This window comes from Rana temporaria, chromosome 3, assembly GCF_905171775.1.
Source record: "Rana temporaria chromosome 3, aRanTem1.1, whole genome shotgun sequence".
Taxonomy (NCBI): domain Eukaryota; kingdom Metazoa; phylum Chordata; class Amphibia; order Anura; family Ranidae; genus Rana; species Rana temporaria.
In genome coordinates this window covers 152,095,558-152,116,615 of record NC_053491.1, presented here as the reverse complement: position 1 = coordinate 152,116,615, position 21,058 = coordinate 152,095,558, and the positions used below count along the sequence as shown (strand labels likewise).

At 41.6% G+C, this 21,058-nt stretch overlaps 1 protein-coding gene across 6 annotated transcripts in view; it reads left to right on the top strand.

The window, feature by feature from the left end:
• BRD1 (bromodomain containing 1) overlaps positions 1-21,058 on the top strand; it is a 104,390-nt gene that overhangs the window by 29,968 nt on the left and 53,364 nt on the right. For 4 of the 6 annotated variants that reach the window (XM_040343649.1, XM_040343648.1, XM_040343651.1 and 1 more), the window contains exons 7-8: positions 2,914-3,177; positions 20,027-20,521. In XM_040343649.1, the coding sequence (XP_040199583.1) occupies positions 2,914-3,177; positions 20,027-20,521 (759 nt within the window). Of the gene's footprint in view, positions 1-2,913; positions 3,178-20,026; positions 20,522-20,741 lie in introns of all 6 variants that reach the window. The other 2 variants (XM_040343652.1, XM_040343650.1) reach the window with 2 other exon arrangements.

Sequence of the window (21,058 nt, the reverse complement as noted above, 5' to 3'; positions counted from 1 at the left end):
GGAACTTCCGCTTTAAGCACTCCTCGCCCCCTTGCATGCCACATTTGGATGTAATTTTTTTGTGGGGGAGGAGTGGGTACCTGGTTTTGACAGGTACTTCCTGCTTATGTAATTTTGCCCTTCCCTCTCTGCAATCTTGAAGCTGCAAGCTTCACAGCTGGGTGCCCACACTTGCAATGACTGCGCCATGGAGAGCAGGGGGGAGAGGAGTGAGGATTCATGCTGCCGCATTGATGGGCCGTCGGACAGGTGAGTGTCTGTATATTAAAAGTCAGCAACTCCACTTTTTGTGTGCTGTTAAACCGTTCCTGCAGTGTTTGCCTTTTTGCACATGTTTTGGATGCTTTTTTTTGTTTTCCTGCCAATTTGTTTGACAGATTTAAAAAAGTGGGTCAAACACTACATGCTATTCTGCAGCGCCCCCATTAAAGTCTTTTGAACCAAAACTTTTGCATTTAAAAAAGTCACTGACCCTTTCCAAAAATGCAGCAGCTGATAAAAGCATAGATGTGAACGTGTCCCATAGGAAACCATGTTAAATAGACTGTAGTGCATTTCTGCACAAAGTACCAAAAAACTAGGTGTGAACTAGGCCACAGGTGTCAGAACTTTTACCTGTCAGAACAGCCTGGCGCTCAGGTGAAGCAGCCTAAAGTTACTGCATCTTTAAAGATTTTCTTTTCACCACTGTCTCACTTGCAAAAAACGCCTGCCCTCTAAGAAAAGTGCCACTATACTATTTTTTGGGCCCATTTTTCAAAACCCTGGCTCTCCTGCCGTTGCAGGTATTTGGTTGAAATGATGTTTAAAACCTCACAGCCTCTGTCCTGTATTGACGTGCAAGATAGTAGGAGTAACCACTGCATATATTTAAATGTACCCCATCTCCTCTGTGCTGATTACACTGTGTTCTGGTTGTTTTTTAAAGCTTTTTCCTTAGCATTCATTAAGGGACTCTGTCTGTAAAAAAAAAAAAAAACTCAACCAGCCTGTTATAAGCTCTCCTACTTCCAGCGTGCCTTGGCTTTTTGCTAGTGTCCTAGGGGAAAGCACACCATTTTCATTCTCTGCTGAGAGAAGTCTAACCTTTCTTTTGCTAGCTATTCTTCGATCAAGAATATATTTTTTAGGATGCCTTGATAAGCTGCTTCGCTGATCACTATACACAGCTATCTGTATTGACTATTCTGCAGCACTTGAAGGCAGTACTTGCCCCCCCCCCCCCCACTGCATGAGTACAGAGCTACAGTGGAATGTTACCTTTGGGCACTAGACACTGCATATTGTACATTGCAGACCCGAGTGTTCTAGTTGGCTAACTGTAGAGTGCTTGATGGGTCTAGAGCCATGGCGCAGCCCCAGGTGTTGACCCTGTCTCTGAAGACTTGCTTTGAGTAGGCCATGTTGGCTGAGCACTAAGGGTTAGTTCTAGGATCTTTGGCTGCCATTTACTAGTGCTGATTCCTGTTCGTTATGGAAAAGGTTAATGGTGAGGGGCTGAGTGCCTACGACCTCTGTGTGGAGTGTTGCTTTGCACTCCAGATTCAGTTGTGCAGTGGTGTTCATCAACACTGGGGAGGAACTGAAAGTCTTGCCATGGTTAGAGATGTACGAATAATTCTGTCCTTGACAAAACGTCATTGCTTGTGGAATGGTTCCAGGACCGTGTCTCTTGTGGTGGATGTTGGATGTAGACTTCCTGTCAAGGTGCAACAACAAGTTGGACAGGTTTTTTTTCAAGGTGCAGAGAATCTTGTGTTATAAGCCATGCATGCTCTGGTGGCTCTGAGGGGTCCATACAGCCAGATCGAAGCCTTTCTTTCTCTGAAACTCTGATACAGAGTTAAAGTGGATGTAAACCCGATTTTTTTTTTTTTTTTTTTACAGTATAAGATTTCCTATCATCTGTGCCCAGTCTTGCCACACAGTTAATCCAGCTCTGAGCAATCCTCTTTTATTGTTCAGTGAAATAAAACTGACATACAGAGAAAAACCTTGGTCTATTCTGCCCCCTTGCTGTGAGTGACAGGTTATTTACCTATCTCATGTACTAGTCTGGAGACATTGTTTTTTAATTCCCACCCCCACTCCTTTTCTAAAATCATGTGGTTACTTTTTTAGATTTTGACTGGATGTTAGTGATCATGGCAGAATTTAGTGTAAGGAAAATATTCATGTCGACAAGGGGAGTGTAGAGGGCGAGGAGTCTACTGACATCACGACTCCACCCACCGAGCTCCAGACAACAGATCCACCCACAGAATCTGCAGTTTTTCGGTTCTTATAACAGACAGAGGGGACACATTTGACAGGTAAGGATACATGCAGGAGGCATGTATATCCTTCTAGATCAGCACTATGGCAGTAGTTTAGAAAGGATGAGGATTGGTTCATGTGAATGTGGTACTCTGACCTGGTAAGATTTCTGGCAGATGTTCCTTGGGCTCATCTGGATTTTCTCTCCCAAGGACTGGTTTACCATATTGCTTCAGTTGCCAGCTTTAACAGCATGGCTGTTGAAGCCTAGGTCTTGAGGTCTTGAATGTCCAACATTCGTTGAGTGCTGTGTCTGTCATGGAGCACTTAGAAAAATTGGATTTTTAAAATAAATTTCCTGTAGTGCCTTGAGGGACACATGTGCCGCCCCTCTGTCTGATTTTACTCTTAAGTTCAGTTTTATCGCTAAACTGAGCCATGGTGGTAGTAGGAGCTGTTATACCCGGTTGGTCACTGTTTTTGTTTGCTAGTGTCCAGTTCCTCCTGTAGGCAGCTGTATAAATCCAACGATCATTGATTTTATGTCCCCCTTTTTGGTAAGCACAGATATCCTATTATTGCTAATACAGGATTAAATGCCCATTACTTGAGCATAGCTAGTAATTAATCTTTCACTATTAAATTATATATCTGCAGTTGATAAGCTGCTGAATACGGATAACCGTGCACATATGCCCTTGGAAGAACAACTAAAAGAACTGTTGGAAAAACTGGATTTGACTTTTGCAATGAAATCAAGCGGATCGCGGAGTAAACGGTTAAAATTGCTGAAAAGAGAAATTAACAATGTTCGACAACTGTTGTCACAACAGCAAGTGCAGCCACCACAAATAGAATCGGGTATTGGAAGCTTTGAAGAGGAAAATGGATCTACAGCGGAAAATGATGGCGAAGAAGATGGTAAGATACTTTATTTTTAACTGTGTTTGTTCTTATACAAGTGGACTTGGCCTCAAATGTAAATATTTTTAAAAGCAAAGTGTTTTTGTTCCCCCTATACTTAGGTGGGTGCAGCATGGGACTGATGCTACATCTGTCCCCTGCCACCTCTGCACTGAGAACCGAGCCATCTAACATCGCCAATGGCTCGGTTCTCACAGATCCCATAGAGTAGAGCTGCTCACTGTCGGCAGCTTTCCGCTCTGTATGCTGCTCCCCCTCCATAGTCCCTCCTTCCACTGACCTGAGTTCCTTTTCTGTTGGGCGATGTGAACGAGAGCCACGGCTGTCCCAGAATTCCCTCTTCTCATTGGCTGAGACAGCAGCAGGAGCCATTGGCTCCTACTGCTGTCAATCACAGCCAGTGAGCCAATGAGGGATGGGCCGAGCCGAAGCTCGGTCTTATGAACGCATAGAGCAGTGATCAGTTGTGAGCACACACCAGTGCCCCTATAGCAAGCGGCTTGATTTGGGGCACTGGTTGAGGGGGGGGAACCAGGAGTGCCGGCGGGGGGCGACAGAAGAGGAAGATCAGTGCTGCTCTGTGCACAACCACTGCACCTAGCAGGTAAATATAACATGTTTGGTGCTGGGGGGAGACTGCGGGAGTGCTGTGTGTTACAAGCAGACCCATGACCTTCCACCAGCATGCTTCTCCTAGAACTAGGCACAGTAACTTGACCGAAAACATGAGTACTGCTTTATAATAAAAGGCACATGCTTGGCTATGTTCACTGTGTGCCCTGCTGGTTAAAATCTTCAGACATCTACAGAATGGTACTCCTGTATATGCACAGAGGCCTCCAAAAGCTTTGGAGCTCAGTTTACAGCCTGATAGGGTTGAATTGAAGTGAATGGACTGCGGTTTCCACTATAGCCAAGGCTGTCCCCACCAAGCAGACTGCACTGTGAAGATATTAGAGGAGCAAACAGGTTTTTAGCTAATTTGCCTGTTGTGAATGTGGGGTGGTTGAGGAGCAGAAAAAAATATTTTAGCCATCTATTGTGATTTAGGCCAGGATTGAACATAGGGGTGCAACGGATCGTCATTGATCCGTGATCCGAACCGAAAAAGATTGATCCGAACCGCACACACGTGATCCGAGGATTGTTTTCTAAAAAAAAAAAAAATAATAATTTGCGCATGTTCAGTCCACACACAGCGTGGTCATGGCGAACGGAGGAGCTTGAATGCCCCGCGTCATTTAAATCCCCTGTATGGGAGCATTTTGGCTTCCCTGTCAAATATAATGATGAAGGAAAGAGGTTAGTGGATAAAACCGTGACGGTGTGTAGGCACTGTGGCACAAGAATGCCATATGACAGTGGGAACACATCAAGTATTGTCACTAGGGGTGCAACTGATCCGTACGGATCAGCACCTTCGGGTCGGGACACACAGCGATCCACGTGCCTCCCGGTCCATAGGAAAGGCCGCGGCTTCGGCCTAGCTAATGAAGCGGGGGCCATCAAGGTCCACCTGGCGCGGGGGATGCAGGCTGCTCCTCGGAAGTTTGTGGGCACTTGAGCTCAATATGTCATTGACTCCTAACAGCCCAGCGATGAGCTCCATGCTGCACCTTGAGGAATCCACACGGGGAGCCGCTGCTGCCGCCGCACCGGGCGTCCTGCTGCTTGCCAGAGAAGAGAGAGGAGGCGATCGGGGGGATCTGTATGGACTGAGCACGTAGGGGGGATTTTCACTAGACACTCAGCCCGCCGATCAATGACACTAAAGGGATCTGATGATTGGGATAGTTCAGGTCACAGTAGGGAACTGGTGACACCACTTTCGTACATGGGGCTGCGACTTCCACTTGGCTGCACATATAAGTATTGCGAGATGCAGTTATTTCAACACAAAACAGAGCTTATACGCTTAAATACAGTATTTGTAAATCTGACGGACTGTTTAAATGTGAAAATCAGAGGTGTTCTGTCACATTAGCAATAAACAGTCAGTCGGATTTCCAAACACTGTATTTAAGCATATAAGCTCCGTTTTGTGTTGAGAAAAACTGTGAAATCTAAAACTCTGGTGGGTGTAACAAGATTTGTCGTTTTTTTTTTTTTTTTTGCTGATCCGAAAATGATCCGATCCGTGACTCCTGATCCGAGGATCGATCCGATCCGTGAGTTTTTTGATCCGTTGCACCCCTTGAGTTTTTAGTTTCTCTTGAGCTTGCTCACTGAAAGGCAGTTGTAGTAATTTTTGTCCTCCGCTTCTAATATAGCAGAAGGTTATGTCAATGTGAAATTACAATGACCTTGAGCTCAAGGCACAGCAACGGTAACTTTACTGTAATGTCCAAGTGCCATCATGGGTGGAAATAATAGCAATACTGTTTAATTATGTTACAGCGTTTGCAGTACCCATTTACTTTTGAGTGTTGGCCATCTCTGGTCATTTGTCGGACCGATCTTTGCACCATAGGACCATGTGTAGTAGCCCTGCACAAAGTGCTAATAAACTGGCCTTCTTTCTGGAGGCTGTCTCTTTCCAGTAGTTATGAAGGAGCACAAGATCCTGCCGCTATTTGCTTTCTTTTTTCTTTTTGAGTTCCACTGATTTTTGATTACATTAGGTTTGTTTGCCATATGGAGGGGAGCATTCTGTTCTACAACATGGATCACCCTAATATCCTCTATGCACTTATAGCCACTTAAGTGACCCCAACTTAAAGAAGAACCCGGGGAAAAAACAATTTTCCATTTCAGTGTGGCTGTGCTTGCACTGCATGGGTTGGCTGCTAGTTTTTACTAGAGGTTTTTTGGAGCAAAGATATACTTCAACCCCAAGACCGGTCCCCGCCGCTCCTGCTCCCCACATGCTGTCGGTCTCGTAAATGGACTGTTCCTGATGTCGTCGCGCCCAAAGACTGGCTGTGGACATGAGGACGGCAGAGCCCCCGCTGCATGGGAGATTTTTTTTCCCCAAGGAGTTATGCTTTATTGTTCTAATATAAAGTCCTAATTACAACAGCTACTTGGAAAAACAAGTATGCCTTTTGCTCTCCTACACAGCCACATTTTTTTTATGGAATCTAGATGTTCAGATACATTACAAAGAGTCTGCAACCACATGGCTTGCATGGCGAGGTGTCTATGCCAGCTAAATTTTAAAGCACCCATATACATGAGATTATCGCTTGATCCTGCAAGCTTTGGTCTAGTGATTCTGTGCAAAACTGTTGTACGGAGCAGGGAAGTATAATTGTTATTTCAGCGGAAAAAAATACATTTACAATTGCTATAAAGTTCTAAACTAGAAGTGCTGTGTCCTCGCAAGATTGTTTTAATCTGTAGTATCGTACTTTGGAGTTTCTATTAACCCAGCTGTTCTGAAGGTGCTAGATTGTAAAATTGCTATATAAGCTCTTAACTGTTGAATTGAATACACCAGAGGATATTTTTGGGGTGTTCAGTAAGTGTTTATTTTTTATTTAGGCATGTTTAATTACACTTTTACTGAAACATGCATTATTGCATGTCCAAAAAGTGGATTCAACTCATTAGAGCAGGTCTTTTGACTTCACACGGTATCCAGTGGTGGGCAGCAACAGTAGGTTGGCGCATATTTTAAGCAAGCACAGAGCCAAGGCAAACTAGTAGACGCGATATAGACCAAAAACTGTAGCTGTTCTCTTCACTGGAACCACCTAAACCATGGATGCTCAATCTGTGGCCCTCCAGCTTTTGCGGAACTACAAGTCCCATCATGCCTCTGCCTTTGGGAGTCATGCTATCAGCCTTGCAATGCCTCGTGGGACTTGTGGTCCTGCAACAGCTGGAGGGCCACAGGTTGAGGCCCTTTGGTCTTCACCATAGTGGAGTTTGGAGTGTGACTGTCCGAGGTTGTGGACAGGTGTATTTTATACTAACAAATTCAAACAGGTGCCATTAATACAGGTAATGAGTGGAGGACAGAGGAGCCTCTTAAAGAAGACACAGGTCTGTGAGAGCCAGAAGTCTTGCTTGTTTGTAGGTGACCAAATACTTATTTTCCACCATAATTTGCAAATAAATTATTTCCAAATCAGACAATGTGATTTGCCCGGATTTTTTTCACATTTTTTGTCTCATAGTTGAGGTATACCTATGACGACAATTACAGGCCTCATCTTTTTAAGTGGGAAAACTTGCACAATTGGTGGCCGACTAAATACTTTTTTGCCCCACTGTAATATATATCTTTTTTTTTTTTTTTTTTTTCTTCTCTGGGTAAATTGACAGCGCTATGTGCAGAGCTGGGTGAGATGCTGTATTAGTGGATTTTAAACCGTATAGGCACTCATTTTTAATGTTGTACACGGCTATACCTACAAAAGAGGAGAGCCTTAAGTGATTTTAGCAGGACTTTATTTTCTGACTTTATTTTTTGTACTCCCTAAAGGCATATTAATTTATATATACGGAAACAAAAATTGTGCCAGTCTGTATAAGGGTTGTTGGGCATATAAAAATGTCAGTGTTAGGAATGTAAGTGTTTCAATTTTGTTTTAGCAGAGACCTTTTTTTACTTTCAGTAAAGGGTTTCCTTTAAAATCCTCATTTATAGAATCAGAAGACATGTCTGTGTTTTTGTCATTTTATTTTCAGTGTCCCAAAACATTATCTCATAAAGTGTTTTTTTTACAAAAGTGCATTGTGTGTCCTTTTGTTCTTGCATAACATGATGCCCATGTTGGACAGCTGTTCTCTTGCATGTTTTTTTTTTGTTCGCTCAATGAATGGGAGCCATATGGTGTACTCTTTAACCTGAGAAGACATTGAGAAGTGTTTGGCATATAAGTTGTGTGCCCTTTTGTCTTCATAAGCTAATTTCATTGAACCTAAACTTTTTTTTTTCTTCTTTTTTTTTTTTTTTTCGAGTGGGTTGCTTGCTTTTGGAATGCCTGCTGTTTTTTGCTCAACGTTTCATCTTGTGTGGTTTAAATTTGGCCTCCTGGAGATTTGTGTATGTGTCGTTTTTATAGTGGATATTTTGGTGGTTGGAGATGTTTGGCTAAAATATCAAAGTTGGTTGCCTTTCTGAAGGGGAAGTAGAAGCTCTAATTTTGATATTTTTAATATAAAACATAGCATGGGATCTAACAACTTGCGCAAAAATGAAATACAATCTTGTGCAAAATGAGATACCTTTGTGCTTAGAGATCCACTATGTATTCGAGTACTATCTTTTCCCTTTTTATACTGCTTTATTAAAAAAAAATGCCTTCACTAGATGTTATAATTTTATCACACCTACCCTTTTTTGCCTTATATTAACCTAATGCTTTTACAGGTAAAGCATAACTCCTGTAGAAGCAATGTTTTATGCCCAATGTGCATAGAGCCTTAAATATAATCCATTATAATAGTCTTTTTTTTACAGAGAGATCATGGTTTGTAAACTTTGTGAAGATCCTCCCCACATTTACTTAATTATAAGCTTACCTATAGGTAAAAAATCAGTTTACTACTGTTCTTAAAGCGATTGTATACCCACAGAAAAAAAAACAACCTGTAAGGCAAAGGCTTACCTTAGAACGAAGCGTCGGCATCGCATCCTGGTCACTGCCGAGGGAACTGACATTTTCCACTCTGTCTCTTCCGGGTTCGCGGCTCCGAGTGAGTGGCTGGAGCCGCGATGGGGTCACTCCCACGCAGGAGACCCCAGCGGCTGCATGCAAGGTGAATATCTCCTAAACGAACAGGTTTAAGAGATATTATTTTTACCTGTAAGTAAAAACTTGCTAAAGGGGTAAACAACTTTTTTTTTTTTTTTTTTAGTCATGGGTTTTGTTTTTTGTAAGAAATGCAGAAGATTCTTTAGTGTGGACTTCTCAACAGCAGTGTCCAGAATAATTTAAATGTTTCTAAAGGCTGTTTTTTTTTTTTTTTATGCATTCTATGCCTGAAAGTAAAAAAAACCTGTGTTCCCCCCTCGTTCTAACAATAAACACGAGCATCGGCTCACCAGGGACTCTTCTTTATTGGCTAAGACAATCCCAGCCAGAAAGCCAATGAGGAGAGAGAGGGGACGGGGCTGAGCCACGGCTCCGTTTCTGAATGGACATGTATAGCAGTGTGCCTGCTTGGATGCCCCCATTGTAAGCTGCTTGCTCTGGGGGCACTCAACAAGAGGGAGGGGCCAGGAGTGTCGGCAGGGGACTGAAGAAGAGGAGGATCAGGGCTGCTCTGTGCAAAACTGCTGCACGGAGCAGGTAAGGGGGTTGTGTTTTTGTTTTTTACTTTACTATCACTTTTAAAGAGAAGCTGGCTTTTAAAACCGACAGTAATGTATTTGTTTTACCCTTTAGGTGCCATGACACATGGGGGTTGATTTACTAAAATGCAGTTGCTCCAGAGCTTAGTACTGTATATACTCGAGTATAAGCTGAGACACCTAATTTTGCCACAAAAAACTGTGAAAACGTATTGACTTAAGTTTAAGCCTAGGGTGAGAATGCAGCAGCTACTGTAAGCGGAAAAGAGGGTCAAAAATGCCTATTTGCACGCCTCACTTTACCCATTGCAACCTCACTGTGCCCATTGCAGCCTACCTGAAATTCTTGACAGGCTGCGCTGCGGGCATCCATATTTTTTTTAAACTCGCAGCTTCCTCCTGGTCCCATCCTGTGATAGGCGTTCAGTGTTCCGGCTATCACTGATGTTCTTTCATCCTCGGACAAGAAAAGGTCCGTGATAGGCGGAACACTGAACACAGTGTCTGCTTGGAAACTGAGTCCGAGGATGAAAGAACGTCCGTGATAGGCGGAACACTGAACACAGTGTCAAACGCCTATCACAGAATGGGACGGGATCAGGAGGAAGCCGCGAGTTGTAAAAAATGGACGCCTAAGGTACACTGACTCGAGTATAAGGGAGGCTGTGACCACTTTCTAAGGTAGGTAAGTAGCTGAGGGTAGGAAGTTTCAGTAGTTGAGCTGTAAACATTTTTCATAGTTGCTGTAACGAAAAGATACTCATAACGTACACTATATTACCAAAAGTATTGGGACGTCTGCATATATATATATATATATATATATATATATATATATATATATATATATATATATATATATATAATGAACTTTAAAGGCGTCTTGGTCCATAGGGTTTATTATTGAGTTGGCCCACCCTTTGCAGCTATAACGGCATCAACTCTTCTGGGAAGGCTGTCCACAAGGTTTAGTTTCTGTTTCTGTATTTTCCCATTTGCCTAGAGTTTAGTTTTAAAACATGTTTGGATGTTTTCTTTTCACATTTCTCTTATCCAGGAGATAAAGTGTGAAGAAATCCCCTTACAGTTGTTACTATAAACAAGGTGACCCTATTGAAAGATTTCCTTTCTATTCCTGTTCTGGTGACAGTAGTGAAACTTTGGATGGGGCATTGTTGAGTCCTGTCGACCAATCCTCACCAGTGAAAATTGAGTGTGCATTTCCTTAGCAAAGAAGTGGACAGCAATAAAAACCTGACTGGTTTTAACCCTTCCAAATCGCCAAACTGGAAAAAAAAAAAAAAAAATGTTGCCTTAATTATTTGAGGCGTAACTATAGCATACTTACAAGGTGCATATATTTCTTTTGTATATACCTGCTGTACCATCTTTAAAAAAATTCATAAATCATATTGCATATAGAGATTTGTTGACTATTCATGTTTAGTGGTTGTGCTGTATGGTCATGCAGCCTACCCAATTAACTACCCCAGAGGTAAAATCTTGGCCACAAAGTGGGCAAGGAGCAAAGAATGCATGTGTGATGAGCATACGCGTCAGCCTCATGCTTACACTTTCTAATTACAGCGATACATAGAAAGCTCTATATTATACTGTACATTAACACTATTTGAAAGACCATGGTATTGTCAAAGAAATTGAAAGTTGGACACAGCCTTTTAAAGGGTGGATGTAGAAGTGGGTCCAATTCCTCTGAAACCTGATCGGTGTTTGAATTGCGCTTCAGAGGCCCGCAGTTGGTGAGGAAGTCATGTGATGCCTTTTCACCAGCTGTTTAAACACGGTTTTTGCAGACAGCCATTTTTTTTATTTATTGGCACCATCAGTAAATCGGTGTAGACCAGCAGCAATGTACAGCCCACTCTAGAGTGAGTATCCGCAGATGGGAACTGACAGTGGTTTGATATAGGATCGGCGGCATTGGTGTACAAAGAAAGAAGAAAAACATAGCATTGTTTCATGCAATGTTTTAGAAAACTGTCATTCAGTTAACAGTTACAATAAGTTTTAAATTAAATGGGCAAGCGAACCAGGTTTTATGATCGATTGCCTGTTGTCCTCAATACATTAGATCACTTCCAAAGTTGTATGCAACTTATAGTAACCTGAGAAAAATAAAAAATAAATCTGCGCTATCAGGGTGACAAGCAGCTACATACAATCCAGTGAAACCAAGGAAAGAAATACAAACAAAATTCAAAAAAATGCAGCGCTGAAAATGAATAGTAGGAAGACCGTGATGTCTATGTTCGACATTCACAGGTATCAATGTAAATAAGTGAATAACATTAAAAGTGATATCAATTGGTATAGTGAAAGCACTATGGACCTTATTAACAAGGCAATATCTGTATATGCATAAGTCCACAAGAATATACGTAAAAATAAAAGTCCATATATATAGACGTGGAAAAAAATGGAAATTATTTTTGTTGAAATCATCAATGAGAGATCATAGTGACAAGACACCCACGGTGATTCTATTGGAATGTGATGATAGTGATAACGCCCACCACCAAAGGGGAGGCTTACCGGATGCGATGGACCCAAATGAGCTTATACCCAAAGGGTCAAATAGGCTTGTAGGCAGTACAGATGAGATGGTGCAGGAACACGCCAGCGCAAACGGACAACAAACAGCGATAAGATCTTCGCTTGGTATCAGGTGGAGGGGGTACCTCAGCTAGGAGATGGCTCATACAGTTGGAAGAGCTTGCCCAAATTATGTGGAGGAAAACGAAAGGCACATAGCGTGATACCGTAAAAACAGCAACGTTTATTATCGGTTAAAAACACTTACAGTTTAGTGGATAAAAAAGGACATCAATGTTTGTAAAGTGCATGGCAGCAGTAGAGTCCCGACATGTTTCGCTACAACTAGCATCGTCTGGGGTGAAACCCTACTGATGCCGCCATGCTTAAATTTAAAATCTGACCTCCTTGGAAACACACCCCTAGAGGATCGTCCAATAGAAATGCACTTCCGGGTCGCCTCAGTAATAATAAATTGTTTAAATATATAATAAATAAAACATATAGATTCTGTATTCCAATGAATATTATTATCATTTGAGGCTAATTTATTATTTAGAATGCACTAACCTGATCCGTTTGTGAAATGAGACAAACAGTCCATAGTGATCTGGTGTGATAAAATCACATTATATAATCCCATATGACTCCAGGATGGAACTGGGGGCCAATGAGATCAATCAAGGTCCCTATGTGAGGGACGTGGATAAATAGTCGATTCGATCGCTGTCCCGGGTCCAGCCGGCATTTGGGTCACGTGACCGCGCTGAACGAGGGCGCATAAACAAACCGTCATGAGACACGCCAGTCTGTTCATTCGCTCCGATGGAGTGACATGTGCGATGGGCGTGTTCTCACTGGTACATAGTGCGTACGTGCGTATATGCGTGCGTTGCGCTCCACGTTTGAATGAATCCAGTGCGCTGCGCTCCACTATGCGTTCCGGGATGCGGAAACGAACTCACTATCCCGGCAGACGCAAATGATATATATTAAATAAAACAGGGGATAAACGTGGAAGTAAAATTAAGCTATCACTAAAACGGTAAAGTGTGGTGAAATAAAATTTACGTCCATACAAAAAGGTAACTCATTGATTCCATAATAGGAGTCACATTAAGGGGACAGTGTATATATTGCCTATGAATGTCAATAAGCATCCTCATTTATAAAACAGGACTAATGCCCCCTAGAAAGGTAATATAAACCTATAGGGGATGTTTTTTTATTATATAAAGGGAGAATTTACCCAATCCATTGGGTCTATGTCAAATTACAAGTCTGAGCGTGTGAAACTACAGAGACCAGGAAATGACACTCCTCCGAACGAACCCCTATGCAGGCTATAAATTGAACAACAATATCTATAACCATATTAAAAATTAATACGATACATGTTATTATATGTATACATAAAAATCTAAAACAATAATAAAACAGGTGTGGATGAAAGAAAAGAAATAAATGTTGTTTCATAGAAACATGCCATACCATATAGAAATAATAATATGTCTCAAATGAAACTGATGTGTTAAAATGTATATAACAATACATGGTAGATAGGGACATCTATATGTTTCCTAGGATTTGTTAATAAAAGAGTTGATGTCCCACTCTACATTAAGGCCCAATGGTGTATGTGTACCCAATTCATATATCCAGAAGGTTTCGAGTTGAGACACCCCACGGGTTTTTGGGCTACCTCTCCATGGCGACACAAATTGATCTATAATAAGGAATTGTGTGCCAGTGGGGTTCTGGGCATGATGTTTTTTATAATGCCTGGGTACAGTATGATAAATGTCACCGGCTAAAATAAGGGCTATATGCTCGGCAACTCTTACAGAAAATTTCCGGATAGTGCGGCCAACATATTGTTGGCCACACGGACAAGTGATGAGGTATACAACGTACTTAGTTGAACAGGTACAGAACTGTTTAATAGGGTAAACTTTCCCGGTTGTTGTGGACCGAAACTCAAGGTTCTTAGTCCTGCCTGAGATGTTATACCTACATACCGTACACTTCTTACAAGGATGGTAACCAACTAACTGGAAAAAGAAAGAAGGGCGTGTGGGGGGGTTGATAATATTCGGGGCTATTTTGCTTTGAAGTGATGGTGCACCCCTGAATATAACTTTGGCTCGTTCGGGTAGAACGGATCCCAAAACTCGGTCATTTCTCAATATATTCCAATGCTTGGAAACAATGGATTTGACTAGTTTATGTTGCATGGAGAAAGACGTGAGCAATGCCCATTTGAAACTCTCATCTTGTTCTCTTTTTGGTTTAACCTCTAATAAGGAACTTCTATCTACTTCAAGCGAGGATTTAAGAGCCAGTTCTATGTTGGCAGGATCATATCCTTTCTCAATGAACCTATTTTTGAGGATGTTAGCCTGTGTAGAGAAAGTATCTAAATCTGTACAGTTCCTTCTCAACCTGAGAAACTGACTTCGGGGTATAGAGTTCAACCATGACGGATGATGGCAGCTATCAGTTGAAATAAAGCTGTTACGGTCAGTTTTTTTAAAAAATGTTTTAAACTGAAACCGGTTGTTTACAATGCTAATCTCCAGATCTAGAAATTGAATAGTATCTGAACTAGCAGTATGGGTAAGAGATATCCCCCTGTCATTGTTGTTCAAATGACTCATAAAAATTTCTAGTGTTTCCAAACTGCCATCCCATAGGAGGAGGATGTCGTCAATATACCTCGCCCAGAACACCAGTGAAGTGGTATTATAGGCATAGACGACATCCTCCTCCCATTTGGCCATGAACAAATTAGCGAGGCTTGGGGCATATTTAGCCCCCATAGCCACGCCTCTCTGTTGTAAATAAAATTGTTCATTAAACCAAAAATAACTATGTTTGGTGGCAAATTTTAACAATTCCATGATGTAATCTGTCTGGAATGGGGCTAATGTCTGATCTTTCTTTAAATAATAATGTACGGCTTCAAAACCTGTATCGTGAGGGATGCACGTATAAAGTGACGCTACATCGGCTGTCACCATAATATAATTACCCTTTATTTCAACACTATCCAATTTATTTATGGTTGCCCTTGTATCTTGAAGATAGGAGGGAGTGCGTTGTACCAAAGGTTGTAAATAATTATCAATGTATCGACCCACCCTGGAAGTGACAGAGTCGATCCCACTTAAAATGGGTCGACCAGGTGGGTGTACAGGGTCTTTGTGGACCTTAGGAAGATAATATATGGTCGGTATCCTAGGAACCGTGGGGACTAAATATTTCTTTTCTTTCAAATTTAAAATCTCTCTTTCAAAACCACTATCAACTAGTGTTTGTAGCTCTGCTTTAAACCGGGATGTGGGATTGGCGGCCAATTTGGAATAAGTATTGGGCTCGTCCAATAATCGAAACATCTCGGTTTCATAGTCGGATTTGTCGAGGATGACTATGCCACCCCCTTTGTCCGCGGGACGGATAATGATGTCCTTGTTTTGACATAAGGATTTAAAACCGACACTGGACATCGGATGATTAGTATTACGTCTATCTGGTATCTCTGCTAGATCTTTCAAGACAAGATCTTTGAAAATATTAACTGCGGCTGCGGCTGGAACAGATGGATTAAACAATGAAGGGTTCCTCAACCCTGAATGTACTGTGCCAGAGGTAGCCGCTCTAGGTTCATTTCTAATGGGGTTAGTAATTAGGTATCTTTGTATGTTAATTTTACGGATGTATTTTTGGATATCGATAAACGTTCCAAATTTATCTAAACGTTTCGGAGGGGCAAATTTGAGGCCCTTATCCAAAACGGATAGTTCATCCTGTGTGAAAACTTTAGTACTCAGATTAAAAACCCCTTGTCCTTTTATGTTCGTCTTCGTTTTCCGCTTCTGAACTCTCTTGCCCCCTCGGGTACCTCTCTTAGATCGGAACCCCTTACATTTGTGACTTGGTCCTCGTGAAAATCCCGTTCAACAAAGGTATCACGGTGGGTTGGGGTGTAACTACGATTGGACGGTTCGTGATGGTCCCAGCTACGATTATAGTAGCTGTCATTACGCACCTCTCCCAAAGGAGAAAACCTATTGTGAACAGGAATATGTTGGAACCCATAATAGGGGGAGGGGTCTCTGTAGGGACCTTGTCTCTCCCTATGTCTTGCGGGGGAAGGTCCATACAGTCTATCATCATAATTATAATGAGGATAAGATTGATGGGAATTACCTCTAGATTGTCCTCTATTTCCTCTGTTGCCTCTGGATCTACCCCTACCTCGATGGGGTTGACCAGAGACACGAGGGGAGGAGTATTGAACCCTGGGTTGAGAAGAATGTGGTTCAACCGCCCGGGACACCTGCATAGATGGAGCCCTTAAAGTACTTGTACTCTGACCAGTGGAAGGGCCTACATTCGAATTGGGAACAATACTAGAGGAAGATGCTGAGACTGGAGTTGAGTCCATATCTGTGCTAAATGATGTTGAGAAAAGTTTTTGCCAGTTGAAAACTGTGTGATTTCTATAATCACCAGCATCCCTGGCATACTTCTTGTGTTTTTTTAGTTTTTGGTCTCTGTCTTCTTTTTCCAAAAAAGACTGAAGGCTGGTTGAGAGGGAGATGTACTCTAGAGATTTCTTGTGTGAAACCAGTTTCTCTCTGAGTTCTTTTATCTCTTTATCAAGAGCAACCAGTCTAGTCTTCTTTTTGGAAAGTAAGACCCCTAAAAATGCTATACCAGCATCATTAGTTAGTTAGTGCATTCTAAATAATAAATTAGCCTCAAATGATAATAATATTCATTGGAATACAGAATCTATATGTTTTTTATTTATTATATATTTAAACAATTTATTATTACTGAGGCGACCCGGAAGTGCATTTCTATTGGACGATCCTCTAGGGGTGTGTTTCCAAGGAGGTCAGATTTTAAATTTAAGCATGGCGGCATCAGTAGGGTTTCACCCCAGACGATGCTAGTTGTAGCGAAACATGTCGGGACTCTACTGCTGCCATGCACTTTACAAACATTGATGTCCTTTTTTATCCACTAAACTGTAAGTGTTTTTAACCGATAATAAACGTTGCTGTTTTTACGGTATCACGCTATGTGCCTTTCGTTTTCCTCCACATAATTTGGGCAAGCTCTTCCAACTGTATGAGCCATCTCCTAGCTGAGGTACCCCCTCCACCTGATACCAAGCGAAGATCTTATCGCTGTTTGTTGTCCGTTTGCGCTGGCGTGTTCCTGTACCATCTCATCTGTACTGCCTACAAGCCTATTTGACCCTTTGGGTATAAGCTCATTTGGGTCCATCGCATCCGGTAAGCCTCCCCTTTGGTGGTGGGCGTTATCACTATCATCACATTCCAATAGAATCACCGTGGGTGTCTTGTCACTATGATCTCTCATTGATGATTTCAACAAAAATAATTTCCATTTTTTTCCACGTCTATATATATGGACTTTTATTTTTACGTATATTCTTGTGGACTTATGCATATACAGATATTGCCTTGTTAATAAGGTCCATAGTGCTTTCACTATACCAATTGATATCACTTTTAATGTTATTCACTTATTTACATTGATACCTGTGAATGTCGAACATAGACATCACGGTCTTCCTACTATTCATTTTCAGCGCTGCATTTTTTTAACTTATAGTAACCTATTGGTTTTAGAAATAAGACTAGCATGCAAAAAATCATTTATCCGATATTGTGTGTACTAGGCTGTAAAGGATAAGTTCATTTTTGGGAACAATGCTACATGTTCCATGTTAATGTTAACATGTTCCCAATGCTGCAGTAGCATTGGGGAACCCCCCTCCCCCTCTCTGTGACAGAATTATGGGGAGAAGTTTCCTGTACTGGCTGACACTTTTTCAAAAACAGTGTAACATTGCGGTGCTCAGCCCACATGACCGCATCGTTCAGACACACAACTCTGAGTACTAAAAGCACCAACATCCTTAGCGAGTAGCGACTGTCGGCTTGTAGTTTTCAATGAATTACCATTACGCTCTAGTAGTTCATTGGGTATTCCTATCAGTATCGGCTTACCCTTACAGGATGTATGGATAAGCATATACACTGACAGCGTGACCTTCTCCTTTTTAAGTAGGGTTTTGTCCAGTGTTGGAATTAGCAGAGAAGAGAATTTAAAATGCTAAGCGGCAATTTTTAAATATTTGAGGTATGCTAAGTTAATGAGAACATGCAACTAAAATAAAGTAGGTGTTATCCCAGTTGGGCTATAACAGTGGAAATACGCTTTTAAGGCACCTGACAGGTGTATGTTGGCAATTCGATCCTTCACTGAAGGATCGGATAAGTAGAAGTTTAATTTTTGGGTTGAACCCCGCTTTAAAAAGTGTTGCTTTCAATTGCTTGTTGCTGGAGTGATGATGGCTAGAGTTTGAGCTGTGGATTTTTGCCTATGCTTTAGCACTACTCAAAAACCAATCGAAGAGGCATTGGAACCACTCAGAAAGGCTGTGTCATCGGCACCGCCGGACCTCTGGCCAAATGCGGTACTGCACACCCCAGAGACTTGAATCATGCTTGTTCTGCAAGACAGCTTGTATTGCAAAACACTCGTAAGCCGCGTTACTCGCAATTTGAGGTATTACTGTAATTTGATGTAAAAGGGCGCACGTCTGTGTTTACATCTGCCTGTCTATACACTACACTGTGCTTTTGATCAGGTCTGATCTGATTAAATTTCCCTGGAAATGGGGGCTAAGAGTGTAAACTGACACAGTTTTAGTGCAATTTTCAATATGGATATATTGGGGCACTATGAAAGAGCACTTTTGATTACGCTGAGTAGTCACATCTCAAACGTTTGTCCCATTTGTGTTACAACAGTCAGATTTGATGTGCCCACCAGCTGTTTGAAATGTTGGATGTGGTGCTTGATGGCATTTACTTTTGGTAGTTTTCAGCTTTGCTTTAAGTTCAAAAGCATTGCATGTGGAGAAAATCTAAAAATATTTTTTTTCCAAGAGTGCCAGCTCAGCTTTGCTGCTCTCCTGTCTTTAAACATTTTTTCTTAGTTTTAGTTAGAGGCATGATGTGGGGATGGGGAGAGATGGGGCAAAATGTGCCCATGTACCCATGCCCAAAGCAAAGATGGAAGTGGGTCCATAAAAAAAGTTCCAGCTAGTATTATGCATTTTATTTGTAGTGGTAGTTAATGGCTTTGTCACCCAAAATATGCAGATTCTTTGTGCATTTCTTAAAGCGGAGTTCCACCCAAAAGGGAAAGTTGAGCTTTAAAGGACCCCCCAACCACCGGATGTGCCACATTTGGAATGTCATTTTTTTTGAGGGGGGGGGGGGACCTAGTCCTGACAGGTACCCAGCTTCCAGTCATGCCACCTAGGCGACTCAAGAGGAAGCTCTCCTCTCTCCCTTCCATCTTCTGGGACACGTCACAGGTCCCAGAAGATTGCCCGGCCATTGAAAAGGTGCAACGTGACTTGTGCATGAGCAGTGCACACCCGGCTGTGAAGCTGCAAGCTGTCACAGCCTGGTGCCCACACTTGTGATGCTGGGGAGAGATGAGGACGAGAACCGAGAGTTTGGGCGGCTGCATCGCTGGATTGTGGGACAGGTGAGTGAGAGTGTGTGTGTGTGTGTGTGTGTGTGTGTGTGTGTGTGTGTGTGTGTGTGTTTTTATTAAAAGTCAGCAGCTACACCTTTTGTAGCTGCTGACTTATAATAAAAACACAATTGGCTGGAACTTCGCTTTAAGCAAGTAGATGTCCATAGTTCTTGCTACAGATTCAAATTTTATGTAGATTCGATCACCCACTGTGGGGAGAGAGGATATTTTCAAGAAATCCTTGATTTTACTAGTCAAAATTTATAAAGTAGTAATTACATTTTAAATGTAGCCTTTTTTGTTTCTTTAATTTGTTTTCACTGTTATGTACCTGTTTTAACTTTGTGTTTTTAAATGAGATTTTAATAGATTAGTTTTTTTTTTTTTTTTTTTATAAGAAAACTTGTATAATTTTATATAGCTTTAAAAAACGGCACTTTTTTATAATTTTTTCAGGAGATAAATCTCCCCCTAAACTTGAACCATCCGATGCATTACCTCTGCCTTCAAACTCGGAGACTAATTCAGAACCACCAACCCTCAAACCAATAGAACTCAATCCAGAGCAGAGTAAGCTATACAAACGAGTCACTTTTGATAATGCATTACATAGCGCTTCTGTTCAGGATGAAGTATTAAATGGACACAGTTCAGAACATTTACTTAAGGACAGTAATCTCAGTGATTCGACAGATTCTGAAGTTGCGGAATCCTCAGCTGATGTAAACAGACGTACATCTATTCTCTTCCGCAAATCTAAAAGTGTAAGCCCCCAAAAGCCTGCAAAGAACAATGAAACCCAGCCAACATCACCACAGCTAGGGACCAAAACCTTTTTGTCTGTAGTCATCCCAAGGTTGGAAACACTCCTGCAACCAAGAAAAAGGTCAAGGAGCTCATGTGGAGAGTCAGAGCTTGATGACGAGTCCCCTGTAAAACGTTTGGATACAGGTAAATACATTCATTTGCTTCTCCCATAAACATGATATCATACTTGCTAGAATACCAGTTATAATTGTTTACTTAGACTTTTTTTTTACCTCTATTATGTATTTACCATGATGTCATTTAGAATAATTTTGTATTTTAGATCTGCTTGCTTGTTGCAGTGTTTTTCATTTTGCATCCTTTTTTTTTTTTTTTCTTCATTATTCACTTGTTCCTTTTACAGGAGTCCTTTATTTGAACTCCAGGCAAATACAATACTGTTTCAGAGGAAATTTAGAGATGTAATCCAGGAATGGGATTAAACACTTTGGGTCATCTTGGCTCAGATTATTCATATGCCACCTCTGTGTGCCAATCTCTGGTTGGCTGAGACGTCCATGATGTCGCCTGCCCCTCCATGCCAACTTGGCCCATCAGAGAACGCCTTGAATTCATTGAAGGAAAAGAAGAAAAGGTTTCTCCTGAGTGGTGGAGGTGTGTGAGCGATTGATGTTGTATATTTAGTGCACAAGGAAATCGCTGGAGCACCCACTGGAAGAG